Source organism: Neopsephotus bourkii, unplaced genomic scaffold (assembly GCF_033783945.1).
Source record: "Neopsephotus bourkii isolate Nb327-2 ecotype Australia unplaced genomic scaffold, CSIRO-AGI_Nbou_v1 NB_245, whole genome shotgun sequence".
NCBI lineage: Eukaryota > Metazoa > Chordata > Aves > Psittaciformes > Psittacidae > Neopsephotus > Neopsephotus bourkii.
Window position 1 is genome coordinate 462,085 of NW_026900755.1, and position 19,010 is coordinate 481,094.

At 39.0% G+C, this 19,010-nt stretch overlaps 2 protein-coding genes across 2 annotated transcripts in view; one reads left to right on the top strand and one right to left on the bottom strand.

The window, feature by feature from the left end:
* CEP89 (centrosomal protein 89) overlaps positions 1–13,739 on the bottom strand; it is a 31,570-nt gene extending 17,831 nt beyond the window's left edge. The window contains exons 1-11 of the mRNA XM_061345904.1: positions 13,682–13,739; positions 11,870–11,976; positions 10,471–10,626; positions 9,663–9,864; positions 8,438–8,540; positions 5,472–5,500; positions 4,547–4,601; positions 3,012–3,230; positions 2,500–2,642; positions 2,101–2,151; positions 928–1,011 (exon numbers count right to left, since the gene is read on the bottom strand). Coding sequence (XP_061201888.1) covers positions 928–1,011; positions 2,101–2,151; positions 2,500–2,642; positions 3,012–3,230; positions 4,547–4,601; positions 5,472–5,500; positions 8,438–8,540; positions 9,663–9,864; positions 10,471–10,626; positions 11,870–11,976; positions 13,682–13,732 — 1,200 coding nt within the window. The 5' untranslated portion in view covers positions 13,733–13,739. The remainder of the gene's footprint in view (positions 1–927; positions 1,012–2,100; positions 2,152–2,499; positions 2,643–3,011; positions 3,231–4,546; positions 4,602–5,471; positions 5,501–8,437; positions 8,541–9,662; positions 9,865–10,470; positions 10,627–11,869; positions 11,977–13,681) is intronic.
* Positions 13,740–14,534: 795 nt separating this feature from the next.
* FAAP24 (FA core complex associated protein 24) lies at positions 14,535–17,433 on the top strand. The gene is made up of 4 exons (XM_061345905.1): positions 14,535–14,865; positions 15,516–15,655; positions 15,940–16,092; positions 16,710–17,433. Exons 1-4 carry the CDS (start codon positions 14,754–14,756, stop codon positions 16,950–16,952), a joined length of 648 nt encoding a protein of 215 aa, XP_061201889.1. The 5' UTR covers positions 14,535–14,753; the 3' UTR covers positions 16,953–17,433.
* Positions 17,434–19,010: the final 1,577 nt, after the last annotated feature.

Consider the following 19,010-nt stretch of genomic DNA (forward strand, 5'->3'; position numbering starts at 1 on the left):
GGTGGTGTTCAAGGCCAGATTGGACAGAGCCTTGGTTGGCATGGTTCAGTAGGAAGTGTCCCTCACCATGGCAAGGGGGTTGGAAATAGACGATCTTAAGGTCCTTTCCAATCCTAACTATTCTGTGATATTCTCTCTATCCACCTTTAATTCAGATGTGCATACTTCACGTCTAAATGACTTCCATCTAGTAATATTTGATTAAAAATAATACAGATATTTGAATTGTGTCACATTTTTGCCAAGTGTCATTCAAGTTAAGCAAGCTGTAGATCCTTAAAATATGGTTTAAAAAAAATAAATTCTGGAAATTACTAAATGATACTCTATATTATCAATATGAACAACATACATTGGAATATGGTAGGATAATACAATGAATTTACAGTAATATAAAACCCTTGATGTTTTCTGCTCATTACACGGTTTAATTTTTCTAAGGAAATAAATTTGAAAACCTATGGCTGCTCTTCTCTGAAGCAAATCACCATTTTTCAAAGACTCACTGACAAAAAAGTACTTCTAAGGAGCAAGAAGAGTATTCAGTCCTGAAATAGCTGTAAGTAAATATTCTTCTACCACAAAATCCACAGGCCTCTAACTGGAAGAATAGCGACATAGGGCACTGAATCCCCTGTTATGAATCAATCACAACTGCAAATTCCTTCTACCACTGACTGGCTTTATGTCTTACTCTATTCAGAGAATCCAATTCTTGTACATGCCAGTGTAGTGCTTGCTTCTATACCTGAACAAGTTGTAAAAAAAAGCAAGCTAAGTAGGATAAGATAGTACAGTAACTATGCATGGAAAAGTAAAACAAAGTCACTTTCATTTTGAGCCAGAAAACAGCTTTGACAAAGACCTGAAAAATTTTCAGTGGTTTATTTCTACTTTAGTGTAAATGTTCTTTAAGTGGCAACTTGCCTCAAGTTCTAGATGTAAATCTTCCTTTTCTCTTATTCTGTCTTCATAAGCCAATAGAAGAGGTGACAAATACTTCATATCCAACTAAAAAAAATAAAAAAAAATCAATCCATATAAACCTATCACAAACCACAATCTTATCAATATTTTTTACTATTTCTCCTGTTATGTACTGTTAACTTTTAAAAGCTGTTTTTATACATACTTTGCAGACAAAAGTGCAGGGTTTATACGAACATGCAGACAACTACATGCAAAATAAAGCTGTAGAAGCACTTCAGACCACCACCTGAGGGACAAGCTTTGGAAAGGACAAGGCTGGATGCTACGCCTGCACACTTCACTAAGAAGCAGCTATTACTTATATATAAACCAGCAGAATATGTATGCAAATGAATATGAAACTAAGCTGAGAATACAGTTAGTAAATAATCTAGCCCAAATTTATTACTAAGTAGGAAAGGAATTTTTACACTCTCAAACCTGCATCTTTAAAACTAAATACGTATGTATGTACTTCTTGGATATTATATATAGCTAGAAAGGCGGAGCAGAAAGAGGACTTCCCTATTTCTGTACAGTTCTGAATAACGCCAAGAAAAGAAAATTTAAGATCTGATTAGCATTTCAAGGAAAAATTGTTTCACATACTACAAATTCAATTTCACAGACTATTTGTCTTCTCCTTGCCAGAAATTCATAAGCACCCAGTAGACTGATGACCATTCCTACCATGGGAATCACTGAAATATGCTATTTTCTTTTAGTATAATCTTAAAAATAACCCCGACATTATTAAGAAGATTAACAATTAAGAAGATTAACAATTTAACAATATTCCTTGAAGCAAACTATATGCTAGACAATACTAAAGGAAGACGGAAGATGGTATTTATGATTCTCAAGGTAACAGGACTTTTAGTTAATTTACATTCAGTAGTGTCGGTGATTATACGCAGCCTGGAGCTGCAACTGGGGCTGCACACTTCATTGCAAAGTTCTGACCTACATCTTTTTATGCAACAAACATGAATCTTTATAATGCTGTACTTGTATGTGATGGCTCAGCAGAGCAACTAAGTAATATCCTGAATATTTTAGGTCCTGTAAACTAATTCTACTACTTTAGTCAGAAAGGAATGAGCAAGTAAGTGAAAATATTACTTTACTTACCAGCCATGGTGGTGGTGGTCCTTTCATGGGTAAACTTTTCAGTTTTAGATGCTAAAGGAGATTTTTTAAAAGATACTGAAATTATTTCCTGCTCTTTGAAGCACCAACGACTGTCCATTGCAATCACAAGTATTACCCCAAACAAGCTTATATTTCTAATTACATGTCTTGCATATGTAATACACACTCAATAAAAGTCACCAAAACTGGAAGTTCAGTATCTTATTAATAGGAGAAAGTCTAACTTCTTACAAGTTAATGATAAATGCTTATTTTAAATTTCAGAAAAAGCCTATAGCACCTGGCCAATTTGGAGTAAAGAGTCTTAAAAACTCAAGGATGAATCAAAGGACAATGGGACACTTCAGTACAAAGTGCTTTTATAACCAAGACTCTTACCTCTTCTTGGGCCAATGGCCTGAATTTAGTTTGATAGCGACTTAATTCTACATTTAAACGATGAACTGTCCTTTTCAAAGCATCATTTTCATCTATCAGTTCTTGCGCTTGTTGTCTGAGAGAAAGCAATTCTGTAGCCTCCTCTATCAAACAAACATCCAACAAGAAATTTCAATCAAAATTCAAAGAATGTCCACAATAATTTGTAAATTGTAAGGAAAAAACCCTCAGGAAGCTAGAATCATAGGAGAACTTCTCTCAAAATACTGCAATGGTATAAGCCCATGAAAAAATACTAACAAGAAAATATTACATTTCAAACCACCAACTAATTATTTTTCATGACCATGTAAGTATTCGTTGACAAAATTTTTATACATGTAGAAAATACTGTTTGGAAAACACTCTGCACAGATACTTGCTCAAGGCAGTAAGTGAAAACCTACTACTGCAGGAATAGCTTGTAAGAAATCAGAAAAATCAAACAAGGTAACTACATATGTTTCTCCCACCTTCTCTATGTGACTTCTCTGCAGCTTCTTTAAGTCTTGTGTTTTCTTCTTTTAGTCTCTTCAGCTTTAATCGCTGTTCTTCCATTTCCTGTTTTGTTCCCTGAAATTGCTGAACCATAGCCTGGTATGCCTTGTTCAAAGACCAGTTTTCTTGTTTTAGTTCTCTGAATTTCTCTTTACTCATATTTTCCTGTGCTTGTCTTGCCCGTATAGACAAATCTGCAATGCCATAGTGCAAGGTATTTAAATAGTTTTCAGACTCTGAGTTTCAGCAAGTTTCAATACTTATTTCCTAATATTAGCATTATGTGTGAATGATACCGTAAGACATTAATCAGCTCATAGCTTCCAGAAGATAACGCCACAAATAAAAAAGTGGATTTGGAAAGAGAGCTGCTACATAGTAGAGTGGCTGAAAGCTCCCACCTTTTCTTTCAGACACTGAAAACGTTCCTTTCTTAAAGGGAACAGAAAGTGTCAGCAGATCTCCCTCTCCCTAGCATCAGTGACTAGAGAGGTAAGACAGAAATATCCACTGAATTGTATGCACCCTGCATGGACCAGTCAGTCCTCTTGATCCCTCCTTAGTTTTATCCCCTATGCAATGAAAGCTTTGCCCTCCTTCTCACTGAACAGGCTTCAATGATCTGTTACTGAACAGAAGTTACTTAGCAGTCCTTACAGAAGTAAAACAAGATCATCTGCAAAATCATAGATATACTTGTTGCATCAGTAATAACGGATCACACATTCAAATTTTTCTTTCATCTGTGTGGGCAGAAAAGCTTCTTAAAACGAAGGCTGAGATTCTACCCTTACCATCAGACTTTTAAGAGCCACCGTTATCTAGTAGCATGTGGGCGTGAATATAGCTTAGTATAGAACAGATCCCTAGTAAAGAATGTATATAGATTTGGAGCTATCTCTTGTAAATATGACAGCTTCATGTGTTTAGCAATATTTCAGGCACTTATGGTCACTGTAAACTTCCTGTGGGAAGGCACAGGATACTTGGACAGCACAGAAATACACCAAAACCCAGTAACTCATGACATATCCCATCCATGTGACACACAAAGCTCAGAAGGTGCTGTGCCTGGAATTGTTACATGGACGCAGTAACATACAAATAAGGCATTAGACAGACCATGCATCTGCTATCCCTGTATGTTTTACCACTTAGGTTGCAATCAAATACTTAATAATGGCGACATCCTCTAGTGTAGATGAAACTTAAGGAATTGGAGAGTTCTAGTCTCACTTTATTACATCATTTCACAATCATTTATTTAATGATCACTCAGATTGTAATATCAAAGCAAGTAAAAAACACCTAATAAAAATCCTGGAACTACTGTTTTATATATATGACAGAGCACTTAGCACTTTCTCACCTCGTGTAGAGGAGAATTGCTTCCCCTTCTTCCCCCAGTTTAGTCTTAGAGAATACAAGCAGGAAAATATATTTATATATATATATATGCATAGTAGTAAAGTGAAGACGTGTAGTAAAATAATAGAAAAATCAGAAGTACCTGGGGATGGTGGAGGCTTTCCACATATCAGATTTTCAGCTAATGATTTTTCTTCCTAGCAGAGCAATGAATAATTAGTTAATGTGCTTTAAAAGTTACTTTCTGAAGTACTCTGAACAGAATCACTGCTGGAGAACTTAAGAAACAGAACTTTTGAAGCAGTTTGCTTTATATCAACAATTTCTCATTCATGCATTTATACATCATTTTGCCACTTACCACCGCCATCAGTCACTTATGGACACTTGAAACTTAGTATTTTTCTTTAGATGTATAGTCCTTAAAACAATTTTATTGCTGACATAAAAGATACATAAGCATAAAGCTTCTTGACCAAACAGGATGGATAATAGCTCCTAATTGTCAGTTTGTATAAAATAAGTCTTTAGGATAGTAAATTATGACACAAACTGTCAGTCCCTAACTGTGACTCAGTGAATAAATTAATATGTAAAATATATGTGGTCAAGGACTTGAAGAAAAAAGTGACCTTAACAATGGAAGAACTGACCATTTTTGTAAAAAATGTTCTAGCAACTTGATCTAGGAAACTAAACTTCTGGGTATTCTTTTTCAAGCTTATGAAAGCATGCAGATGGGACCAGCTGGAAAACCAGATAAAAATTTGCTGAAGCCAGGCTTAAAATTGAAAATTAACAGTAAGAGTCATCTCTTGCTATATAACATGATGTCTTTCACTCTCAGTTTCATTCTTTCACAGGAAGAACAACAGAAATATATTTCAAAATGAATTTAAAAAACCCAGCTTTTACATGGTCATACTTTTTTCAAAAGGAATGATTAGCCATTTTGTACTCCAAAAGAAAAATACTCCCTAGTAGCAATAAATTAATTTTAAGTGCCTGTAAACTATCAGCTCTTTATTACACTCTTTGCCCCCAAATTTACAAATTAATCTTCTTACCTTTAAATTCAAGCCAAGACGTTGGTCTTCTGCCAAATTAAAACAGATTTTTCAGTCAATTAAAAAAAAAAGGCATTTGCAAGTCTGTAAACTGTAAGGATTCATATGGATATGTAACCATATAGATACTGCAAATAAATGTATGACAGTCCTTCCAAAATGACAAATTAACATCACTAACTATCCATTCTCTCTCTAGTGGTGTATCTGGATACTGGTGTGAGACCTTACTTTACCTCATGCTGTACAGATGTAACTATGGAAGAAATGAAGCTGTACTGCTATCTTCCACAATTATAAGTTCACTAAAGGATAAATGAAGTATTTCTATTGATTTTACTGAGCTTGAATCCTATTGCATCTCTGACAGTGCAAATCTGACCACTGCCAAGATCTGCATCACTTGCTATGTAGAAGTGGGACAAGAAACTGTTTATGGGTCTCATTACTTTCAGTTTAATATATCCACTTCCCATATGGCTCCCAAAGCAACCCTTTCTTTCTGAACATTGTTCTCTATGAAATTTTTCCAAGTAACTCCACTGAAATAATATTGAAATAATACTGGGAGCCACATAAATAACACTGAGAAAGATACAGATTTTTCCAAAACGACTCAGTTCTTCTTCCCGGTTTATACCCAACAGATAGTAGACTTCTGCCATCCTCTGTCAAAACTGCATATTGCAGCTCTGCAGCAAATTCTGATACCTACTTCTCCCGATTTTAAAAGAATGGACAAAATAATTATGTAATAAATTTGTAATTGCTCTTACTCTCGTCATATTTTTTCCTTCACAATATTCTATTGTTACAAGAAACACCCTAATGACATAGAATCATAGAATAGTTAGGGTTGGAAAAGACCTTAAGATCATCTATTTCCAACCCCCCTGCCATGGGCAGGGACACCCCACACTAAACCATGTCACCCAAGCCTCTGTCCAGCCTACCCTTGAACACCGCCAGGGATGGAGCATTCACAACTTCCCTGGGCAACCCATTCCAGTGCCTCACCACCTTTACAGTAAAGAACTTCTTCCTCATATCCAATCTAAACTTCCCCTGTTTAAGTTTTAACTCATTACCCTTGTCCTATCACTACAGTCCCTAATGAAGAGTCCACCCCCAGCATCCTTGTAGGCCCCCTTTAGATACTGGAAGGCTGCTATGAGGTCTCCACGCAGCCTTCTCCTTTCCAGGCTGAACAGCCCCGACTTTCTCAGCCTGTCTTTATATGGGAGACGCTCCAGTCCCCTGATGGTCCTCGTGGCCCTTCTCTGGACTTGTTCCAACAGTTCCATGTCCTTTTTATGTTCAAGACACCAGAACTGCACACAATACTCCAAGTGAGGTCTCACGAGAGCAGAATAGAGGGGCAGGATCACCTCCTTCGATCTGCTGGTAAGCTCCTTTTGATGCAGCCCAGGATACAGTTGGCGTTCTGGGCTGCAAGTGCACACTGAAGCCGGCTCATGTTCATTTTCTTCTTGACCAACACCCTCAAGCCCTTCTCCGCAGGGCTGCTCTGAATCTCTTCTCTGCCCAATCTGTAGCTGTGCTTGGCATTGCTCTGACCCAGGTGTAGGACCTTGCACTTGACATGGTTAAACTTCATAAGGTTGGCATCAGCCCACCTCACAAGCGTGTCAAGGTCCCTCTGGATGGCATTCCTTCCCTCCAGTGTACCAACCAAACCACACAGCTTGGTGTCATCGGCAAACTTGCTGAGGGCGCACTCAATCCCACTGTCCATGTCACTGACAAAGATGTTGAACAAGACTGGTCCCACACCAATCCCTGAGGCACACCACTCATTACTGGTCTCCAGCTGGACACTGAGCCATTGACCACAACTCTTTGCGTGCGGCTATCTAGACAGTTCTTTACCCACCAAGTGGTCCACCTATCGAATTTATGTATCTCCAATTTCTCATAACATGTCCAGTTATGAACCAAATTCCCCTGATTTAATCCATTTACTTCCCGCAAAAAATATATTTGTGAAGCTTAAAATTCAGAGCTTATGGTGATATCCTGAGACTGACGATCATGTCCAGCCCTCTATTGTCAAAATCTTGTCCTGGTGTACAATTTTAACGCCCAGAACTTAAAATACAGCAAAAACAATACCACTTCCCTAGAAAGATAAACGATCTGGTACCTTGCTACTTTAATATTGAAAAAAAAAATAAAATAAATCATCTTGCAGCCCAGAAAGCCAACCATATCCTGGGCCGCATCAAAAAGAGCGTGACCAGCAGGTCAAAGGAGGTGATCCTGCCCCTCTATTCTGCTCTCGTGAGACCTCACCTGGAGTATTGTGTGCAGTTCTGGTGTCCTCAACATAAAAAGGACATGGATCTGTTGGAACAGGTCCAGAGGAGGGCCACGAGGATGATCAGGGGACTGGATCACCTCCCATATGAAGATCGGCTGAGAAAGTTGGGGCTGTTCAGCCTGGAGAAGAGAAGGCCGCGTGGAGACCCCGTAGCAGCCTTCCAGTATTTGAAGGGGGCCTACAGGGATGCTGGGGATGGACTCTTCATTAGGGACTGTAGTGACAGGACAAGGGGTAATGGGTTAAAACTTAAACAGGGGAAGTTTAGATTGGATATAAGGAAGAAGTTATTTACTGTAAGGGCGGTGAGGCACTGGAATGCGTTGCCCAGGGAAGTTGTGAATGCTCCATCCCTGGCGGTGTTCAAGGGTAGGCTGGACAGAGGCTTGGGTGACATGGTTTAGTGTGGGGTGCCCCTGCCCATGGCAGGGGGTTTGGAACAAGTGGGATCTCAACAAGAGCAGAGGAAAGGGGCAAAGCAAGTAGAGAGGTATACTACATGAGAGGGCATACTACATGAGAAGACATAGTGCATTAGAGGGTAATACTATATGATAATTTTACTCCTAAGGGGAAATAAGGGCCTTAAAAGGTATGCATTTTGACTTAAAGCAAACTTATTTACCTTGTATTTGAACATTTGACTCATCCACCAGTACCTGAAACTCGGTTTCATGAGAAGGCACCTCCTTCTTTTCATCATTTGTACTAGATGGTGGAAACTCCTCCTATATAAAAATAAGACAAGCCAAAATCATGGTAATGCTGTTGAAATAGCCCGTGTGTCTTGACACCTGTATGAAATCTTCAGCATACTACTGTCCCAGTTGCATATGGAATTCTACTCTAATATTTTAAGACAATAAATTAGAAGACATACTCATTTTTTGCTTGTTTTAGGGCTCTATGCGTATAAAATCTAAATCTTAAAACGATCGATGAGAGGTAGGAAACTATAATAGCCATTTAGTTCACAGGGCAAATAGTCCCTGTCACATTATTCAGTCACAAGAGCCTGTGAAATTATCCTGCATTTACTTGTTTGCTCTTAATAAAAGGTCAACCATTTATCTACTGTATCACAGCACTGGGGGATTCAAGAATAATTTTTAACACTGCCTTTGCTATTTTTCCTGTTAATGGGATACAAGTGTCCCACATATTCCACTCACTCCTTTTTTTTACCCGTCATTCCCTCCTCTCTGACTACTATCCCTTCAGTCAGGGGCATTTTCTGGTTTCTTCCACATACATAACATTTTATTGGCTCTTTACTATTCAGTTACTTCTTCCTGTTTGCTAAAATTTTGTGTAATTTTAGACTGAATTCTAAATGTGTCTTAGGAGTATTAAGCTGCCCATTGCTTGTTATTACTTGTTAAGAGAATCCAGAACGCTAACACAGAAAACTCCAGTGGTCTTCAAGACAACAATTATTTTGTTTGATTCTGAATACCCTGTCTCTATCTAGGTCTCTGCTCATTAGCACAATACTGAATCATTAACCATTTAAAAGTAGAGTTCCTACTGCTTTTAACAACCTACTTATATAATTGTTATGCTCAACACAAAATATTGAACATTTTATAAGACTAAATTATGCACAATTACTATATACAATACCAGTGTTTTTCTGGCAAGAAAAGGTACGTAATAACTGGGGATATGCAATCTGAGATCAACAAACCTAACTCAGGTAGGAGTAAAGGAACCACAAAAAGAAAGATGTGAAATAAAAATTTATTAACTGTCTAAAGAATAAGAAGAGAATGAAAAGTTTTAGAAATATTTAATATTTGCATGCATATATTAAAACATGGTAAAAGAATTCACACGTTTAAAAACTCTACCTTTTTCTTCTTGCAGGAAACAGCATAAATAGCATTGGTTCTAACATTTTCTCCCCTTCTCTCATTACTCTGATAGCTGGACTCTGCCTCTTTCTCAGCATCCGAAAGATAGGTATCCATGTCCTCATCTTCACCATAATTGCCTGATATTTCCAGGGACTGCACAGGAGATCTGTCACTACCATCAAAATTCCAGTTGGGCCTGCAAGTAGAAAGCAGTTTAAAGTCTGTTTTAGCGTTGCTTACTTTTCCATAAAAATAAACACTAGTAAAGTAGAACCATGGTCTTACAATAAACACAAGTCCAAATAGCCAAAACAAACAGACATCTAAGCTTCTGTTAGCTGCAAATGAGGAATATAGCTTATCTGTATGCTTTAAAATAGATGGTTAACACTGCAGCTACATTTTCTTCTCTGCCTTAAAAAGCAAGCCAGATCAGAGATAGAAGGTTGCTAACTCTACTGGAAGAAGAGTCTGAAATAACTATTTAGCACAAAGGAAATATCTGATGTAATTCAGATGATTACTCAGTGATTAACTGTTTGTGTAACTGACTGTTATTTGGCAGAAATAATACATGGTTTTACATGTGACTGCTGTGCAACCCAAATCTCAATGCCATGCATCCAGTGAAAACTGTATTCAAACAACGCCTTATAAGAAATGGGGTAAGGACCCAATTTATGATGTGATCAGAAAAAGTCAGTAGCTATAATAGCAGGAGTTTGCTGTAACTCTAGAAAACTTTTAGCACTGGCAAATTCTATTTGTAATACAAGGTATCAAACCACAAAGTATGCACTACCCCATTCCGATCTCTGTGGCTGTAGCATATGGTTCAAAACATTCCTGTTCCACATAGCTGGAATCACTTTCAGAAAGTGATCGCTGCCGAGGCTGAGGAATAGCAACAGTGCGCCCTGTTAGTGTTGTTGCAAGGATAGCAGCTGCTAGAGCTGATCTGGAACAAAACAGAACAAAGCGATGAAACAATACTGTCTCCTCTGTGTTCCACATTTTATGCCTTTTTTTTTTTGTTGCAAAATATTTTCACTATTTAAGCAAAGCAAAATGTTCAGTTAATAGGCATCAGCAACAAAACTCCCAAAGTAAAGCACAGAACCAGACAAGCTATTTTAACACATCTATCTTAAGAGTAAAATACAATACCTGTTGGGTTTTCCAAATCACATGCATGAAAATCATGGAATATACTGAGTTACATTCCCCAAATTGACAAAGATAATTTACAGCACTTATCATTCACTTTAGCCATAACAATACTACCTGGCATTGTGTTGAAACAGTGTTCCATATTCTGTTATTTTGCCTTCTAGTTTCCATTATTCCCTAATCTGAACCTTTTACTGGTAACTGAAGCTGTTAACAAACGCTGGAACATTGCAGAGTAGGGCAAGTATAAGTAGATAGAAGCGCCTATTTGTGGGATGCTGCAGAGAATAGGGAAGAGTAAGATGTAGAAGAAAAAACAAGTAGGAACAAAGATTAAAGAAGAGAAACAGTGAGGACCATAAAAGAAATAACAGCAACTGGAGGCCAAAAAGGAAGAGGTAATGAACTAGGATTAAGTAGGAATCTTACAGACACTAGAAATACCAAGGAAGACAACCAGAACTGAACTAAACAGAGAGAAAACAAATAAAATACTGTAAGAAACTACAAATGAAAAGAAAAATAAAGTCTTATTTTCTGTTTATGCAACTTTCCAATGCAGCTAATTCAAATCCAGTCCAGCATGGTTTTACATGCCATTTTTTTTTAAGTCCCTGCTTTTTTTAATATAAAGTGGCACGTTAGTTAAATTTCCACTTTTCTAATGAGCTAAAATTTCCTGACTCGTGGTACTAATACTGTTACAGTACTACATGCTACTGTAGCCAAATTCAAAATAGCCCCAACTTTAAACAGTTAATTTGTCTTTTATTGACTCAGATTTATAAGGAGTTATATATTCATAATGGTCATTGTCCTAATTATTCAGCATGCTTAAGGAGTGGAAGAAAAACAGGAATCTTTAAAATTCAAAGAAGGAAATTGCCGCAGGTAAAAATACATTCCATTTCTGAAAATGTTCACATAAATACTACAACAAGGACATGCAATTCTTCTAACCATGCTTTTCTAGTATACAATTGCAACTGATGATGAAAAAACCAAACCAAAACAAAGAACTAGACACCTACCTGGGCCTTTCTGGAGAAGGGTTTGGACTACGAGGGGGAGGGGTGCGGGGAACTGCAGGTTTAGGAGCTATGGTAGCAGCAGGGACCAGGCCATGAGCTATATGTTTCTAAACAATTTAAAATAAAATTAGTTGACAATGACTTTAAGGATCACAATTAAAAAAAAAAAAAATCAACCCACAAAACTGAACATGCACAAAACCTAACAATACAAAATACCTTAAAAAGAACAATTACATGCAATTAATGTAAACAAACTAAATGGTTCCAAGTTTAACTTTTTAACATGTATGATCAGCTGTTAATAAAGGTTAGAAATGTAATTTATGTAAAAGCCATGCACGTAGGTTTTCCATCCACTGTATTACAATCTGCAAAACCAGAATTTGAATTTACTCAATTCAAGTTTGGCCTGGTTTGGTTTTGGTTTGGTTGTGTTTTTTTTGTTTGGTTTTTTTTTTTTTCCTTTTGTACATATACAAGAGAAAAGGAGTAGTAGAAATTTACAAAGGATAACATTAAATACAAGGTCAGAAAAACTGGAGCTGGAGCTCTCTACAAAAGAGTATTTTGAATGGAGTCACATAACGGTTGAAGTTGAAAGGGAGCTCTTGCAATTATGTAATCCAAGTCCCTGCTCAAAGCTGGGTAAACTAGAAAGGGCTGCTGGGATCCTGTCCAGTGGGTTTGGAGTATCTCCAAGGGTGGAGACTCCACAACCTCCCTGGGCAACCTGTTCCATCATCACAGTATTTTAAAAATTATTACTGTGGACCACCCCTACACTGGTCCTTACAGTATAATTTTATATTATTACATTTGATTTTTTTGTGTTTGAATTTACACCCATCTGCCTCTTGTCTTTTCTCTACACATCGGAAAATACTATGTCACAACCAAGCACATCGCCTTTTTTATGGAGTAAAACAGGATAAGTTTCTGGTATTTCTGCAACAGTTTGGAGGTTGGGTGTTTTGTTCGTTCATGCGTGTGTGTGTGTGTGTCCCCGTCCGCCCCCCAGTTATTCTCGGTTGTCTTCTATAGCAGGGTAATGAACAGGTGAACTGTGGAATATTTCTGCCTTTACAGGAGGGCGCATCAAATAACTAAATGCTGCATTACAAAGACTGTCTCGGTCTTACACTGCAAATGCTCTTTAATTCTATAAGTCTGTCTGATATGCACCATTCTGTTAACTAAAGACTATTAACAGCAGATGTCTTACTGTGATTATCAAGGAATACAGCTGAGGGAGAAGGATGCTGCCAAGCCTCAAAGTAATCCAATATGAGGTCAATACTTTGTTTTCATTCTAGTAACAAAAAAACCCCACTTCAATTACTTCAAGAGTGTTGGATGCCAACATCCGCACCTTTGCTAACAATACTACAACCCTTGGCTGCTCTAATCTTTCACGATGAGCTTTCATCAGTTCCCTCTGCAGCAGCGGCCATGCGCTCGGAAGATCAACTCCACAAGCGCTAGCAGCGACCGAGCCGCGCGTCCGCCGGGGGATCCAGCCACGACAGCGCTGGGAGTGGAAGGGAGGGAACCGCACCCCGCCGGGTGCTCTGGAGCAGACACGCAGGCCCAGAACTGAGGGAAGCACCGCACCAGCACCCGGCCTCCGCACACCTCTTCTGTGCTTAGGATTTATCTTTCTTCCCGTTTTTCACTTCAAAGTGCTCAGCCATCACCGGCATCAACCGCCAAGGCACCGCCACCTTCCCCGAGGGCCTCCTCTCGCCCCGCCCAGGCACGGACCCCCGCTTCACAGGCACGGAGACGAGGAGCGGCAGGAGCGGTACTCACGAAGGCGCCCCTACGGCCTCTCCTGAAGCTGAACGACACCGGGGTCTCCATCGCCACCGCCTCCCGAGTACTTGCTCTCCGCAACGGACGCTTCTCTCGTCGCGAGCCGCCTAGCAACAACGACGCGACAGATTTGCTGAGGGTTTGCGCTCCCCCAATCAGTACGCACCTTACTCAGTCCTCTACCGGCCTAGCAACCTACCAGTGGTGAGGCCCGTCCCACCCCGCCTCCTCATTCGCTCACGGGCGGTGGGGCTCTCGCTTCCTATTTGCTGGCTCAGCTGTCAGCCAGGCGGGCGATAGGAGGCGGGCTGTTCGTGTGGTGTTGAAGGCGGGGAAGTCTTCGGAGCGGGGACCTGGTGTTCCGGCTGGTGTCTCCGGCTGCCGAGGGACGAGTGCGGCCCTGCGAGGCCGGGCGCCCGGAACGGAGCTCAGCCTCTTCCGAGGAGGTCAGCGGTGCCCCGCTCCTCTGGAAGGAGCCCGGGCGGGGCTGTAAGATGTGGCTCGGGGTGTCGGTGTTTGCGGTCGTACCGGCTCGTCTTTGGCTCTTTAAATCGTGCCTTACCCTCAGAGGCTCCGGTTTTCCCCTAAAGTTAGAACACTACATAAAGCTGAAAATTATTTCTGCCTTCTAATAATCTGGCTGGAGACTTCTACCAACTGAGGGCTGGAGGTGCCTGTCGAGCCAGCTTTGTAATTGAAGCAGGCTTTCTCCCAGCAAGGGCGGATGAAGGCGTAGGAAAGGCAGTGTGCTTTTGTGGTTTGTTTTTATGGTTTGTTTTGGGGTTTGTTTGTTTGTTTTTTTTTTCCTTAACCATCAGCTTGTCATAATTCAGGTATTTTTTTTCACTGACTGTGTGGTTAGTAGAATTTGCAATCGAACAGCCTGTATTCAAGTAAACAGAGATGCTTATTGATTTTATATGTTAACTATAAGGTGGCATCAGAGAGGAGATAGTGTCTCTTCCAGAGCATTACATCTTACACACTTTAATAATAAAATAAAGATTGGAACAGTTTTATAAAATGTGTTAATCTCTCACTTTTTTTTTCTAGGGTATTACTGTTACCAATGACAACGAAAGCAAACTTTCCTGTGGCAGCAGGATCTGTAGTTGTACCTTACGGGCATGTGATTGCAAATGAGAAGTGGAGAGGGTCACAGATAGCCCAAAGGCTGCAAGGTAAGCACAAGCAGGAAAAGGAAAAGCAATTCGAACAAAGCTTCCCACTCTGTCGCTCAGTATGGTTAAGGTTACCTGGAATATGCTATATTCTCTGCCTGATTGATCCTGTATTTGTGGTGCAATCTATGTTAGCAGGCTGAAAATTATTTTTTGTCTATCATGTATCTCCATGGTCAGTTCTGTCATATTTGCGTAGCACTGCAGAGAAGGAGCAGAAGTATCTGCTTCTTGGGAACTGCAGCAGTGGGACTATTGTGAACATGCATCTCCACTGAAGTCCCTTGAATTCACGTGGATACCGGGACTGTGCTATCATCTCTTGGCACAGCAAACTAAATTAAGGTGATCCTTTCAGAATAGCATGTAATAGTCTCTGTTAAAGACCAGAGTTCACCAAGAAGCTACAGTACGTTCAAGTCTGTAGTTTGGAAGTGTTATTAATTGGCATTACTAAAGGCATCACACAGTACTTTGAATTGCTTATACCAGCTTTGCTTAAAAAGATGAAAAGCTTTCAAAGAATATGAAGTTCATTGTCAAGTCACTAGGATTACTGACACATTAGGAAGATTATACTGTGAAGTAATTATTGGTATCTTTTCAACTACTGTATATTTTTTTTTTTCTGTTAACCATCTCACCTTCAGGGAAAATTAGACTCATCTTTGAAGATGACTTGGGACTTGTGGATTTTCATATTTCAAACAGAATTTGCATTTTATACATTTCTGAAGCAGATGTGGTTGCAGGGGATGAATTCAAACGAAGATTGGTTCGGTTTAGAAATGTAAGTACTACACAGAGAAAAGGAAGAGTTTTCAGTTGGTATTTGTTTATTCCATGCTTCTGTTATTTATAAATTCTAGTGGAGCTCAACTTTTGTGATAACTTACACCTGAAAGCTGAAAAAATAAGCAGGTAATTGTTGTGCTAAACCTCAGTACAGTTGCTGCAACTTCTATTTTTCCTCTGTTCCACTTCCAGGCAGCTGATATTCAATAGAAATTTTCTCTCTGTTGCATTGCATCTACTTTTCATTAAGTCTTTTCTCCTCTTTTTGTTTCCATGCAGGCCAGTAGTCTTGGGGGAATTGTAATTATAGAGAAAACTCAAATAAGTGATCAGTACTTCTCAGCAGTACAAAAGCTTGTTGTGCTAGAACTTGGAATGGTGTTGCTTCCTGTGGCAAATCAAGGAGAAGCTTCTCAACTTATTATTCAGCTAGTAAGTTTTTACATTCGTGGACAAATATGGGGCATGAGAATGACCTGTTTTCTCACACTTATCACGCTTTTCAAAAAGAATACCTGAGATCTTAAAGGAACACAACGTATGTTGTTGCTTAAATGTAAGGAATAAATATGCTGCAACAGTAATAGTTCAGTGGAAAGAGGGCTTATTTGGGGAAAAAAGTAAAAAAGGGGAAGAGTACTGGATTTTTTTTCATGTGATCGTGCACTCAGGTGCCACCGAATAGCATTAGGCAATCCTCATTTCAGTTCTCCGTCAAAAACAACTTGAAATTTTGCCTTGTCTCATGCTGGGGAAACTGCATTCTTATTTGTTTCTCTTTTCCTTTATCTGTTCTTTGATTCCATCAAAAAGATGACAGATTAATTGTTTTAATTCATGGTTGGTATTAAGAGACCTGGCTTCCTAGTGAGATGTTGTGAATCTGCGTAAAAGCCCATAATAAGGGTGCACACTTAAGGAGGGAGCTAGTTAAAACTTCCCAGTGATTGCATTGAACTCAGTTAAGATGAAAGGAACTATTTTAAACCACAAAAGCAGCGCCCCAGCAGAGGCCACTTAGTGTCGCTTACGAGTTTGTTTTGCTTCAGGTTGGTGAACAAAGTAAGGATCACAGCAGTAACCCCTTTCTCCATAAACAACGTTCTGGCCTGGCAGAGCCATCGATGTTAAGGACGGTGCAACAAATTCCAGGAGTTGGGAAAACAAAAGCTCTACGTTTACTGCAACAGTTTGGAAGCATCCACCGGCTTTGCAATGCATCTGTGGAAGAGCTTCAGCTAGTAGTTGGACAAAGGGCAGCACAACAAATCCGCACTTTTTTATGTTCTTGACAGGCACATGTAGTGCTGTTTTAGGAAACAGACTTTTTGTTTGTTTCTTAGAATTATAAAATTTTGTTTTCAATAATAGTGTATTATGGCAATTTCTATAATCCTGGTAACAGTTGGAAGGTGTTGACTGATTATCTAGGTATTCTGCTACTACTGCTTTAGAGCTGTTCTACCCATGTGGATTAAGCTGTAAAAATCGCTTTGGGAAGAGGGCTGTAAAGTGTTTTGCATCTGTGTTGTACAAAAACAAGAGAGAAGGCAGTCTTTTTCAGCATCCATGGAAAAATACAGAGAAGCAATTTGCTTGCCTGCTTTCATCTTCCTGAAGTAAACACCTTGTTATAATACTGGGAGGTGTGATCTTCTCAGTAGTTAGAGATGTGAGTTACAGTGCATCTGTTGCTTTATAGTAATATATATTAGAACATTTTGAAATTCCTTTGGGAAGTCCTACAGGAATAAATGTTTGACTTTATTCTAACTTATTTCTGTGTTTCCTTTTTGAGTTCACAGGGTGTTATCAAATTTACTCTCTTGTGCCTAATACCCAAAATCTTGGTTAATTAATGTTTTCTTTTGAATATAGGTTGCAATAATAAATTTCAGTATATTTTTAAATATTATCAAGTGTAATGTTTTAATTATAAATTATAATATGCTCTACAACCAAAACTTTTTATCAAAATTTATAATTTCCCTTATTCTTTCACTATTCATATTTTCAAAAGTTATTTGTAAAGAGGATGATTGGTTTTCCTGACATCCTGCATTTGATTTTAAATTATATTCTTATTTAATAAGGGTGAAATCGCCTTTTCCCTTGGGTGCCCATTATGGAGGTGTATAAAAAAAGCTTCTTTCAGTCTGCTTGGGTCACAGCAGGAAGGCAGTTGAGCAGGATTTTCAACTCCCTTTTGTAAACTCAAGAGAAGTGAATAATAGAACCTTGGCACCTTTGTGACCAATCTCACCCGCTGGTTTGCAGATAAACCTGTGTTATGGTTTAAGCCCACTTGGTAATTTAGCACCACCCAGCTGTTCACTCCCCTCTTCTCCCTTCTGGTTGGAATGGGGAGGAGAATCAAAAGAATGTAAAACCCCATGGGTTGAGATAAGGACAGTCCAGTAACAAGGTATAACACAAAACCACTACTGCTACCACCAGTAATGATGATAAGGGAAATAACAAGGGAAGAGAATATAAAACTAAAGACAGAAAGGAGAAGAAACCACCAATAAACACAAGTGATGCACAATACAACCACTCACCACCTGCCAACCTATGCCGAGCCTGACCTGAGCAACATTCTGGGCCTTCCAGGTGACTCCCCCCAGTTCCTATACTGGACATGACGTGCTGTGGTATGAAGTACCCCTTTGGCTAGTTTTGGTCAGGTGTCCTGTCTTTGCTTCCTCCCTGCTTCTTGTGCCCCTCGGCCATGGCAGAGCATGAGACTGAATAGTTCTTGATCAGAGTAAGCATTACTTAGCAACATCTAAATCACCGGTGTGTCATCAGCACTGTTCCCAGACTAAAGCCAAAACACAGCACTGTACCAGCTACTAGGAAGGAGAAAAACAACTGCTACAGCTGAACACAGAACAACTGTTATTTATATTGATTCTGTAGTTGGGATGAAAGTACACTTACATATAACTTAGGCATAAATATTTAACTTGTACAATAATAACCACCAGAATTTTCAAGAACAAGATAATACTTTATTACAAATAGGGAATTGTTAAGTTTCTTTATAAATCTGCTTCTTTATTGCCTCATCTCTCAGACTCACTCTGCTATGGAGACTCGATTTCACATCTAAAATTATGTGCCCATTGATGTTGCAAAATTAACACCTTTTTAATTCTTCAAATGGCCTACTCCATGCAGTAAATAAAGTTCAAATAGTAACAGTTACTGTTAATGGACTTACAAACTGAGCTAGTAACTTACTGCAAACCTTCATTTTCACTTTATAGTAGCCTTGTACATCTTTGTGGGTAGACACAAATACTCTTGTGATCTGAGCAAGAAGGTAACTTGCTATGAAATTAGTA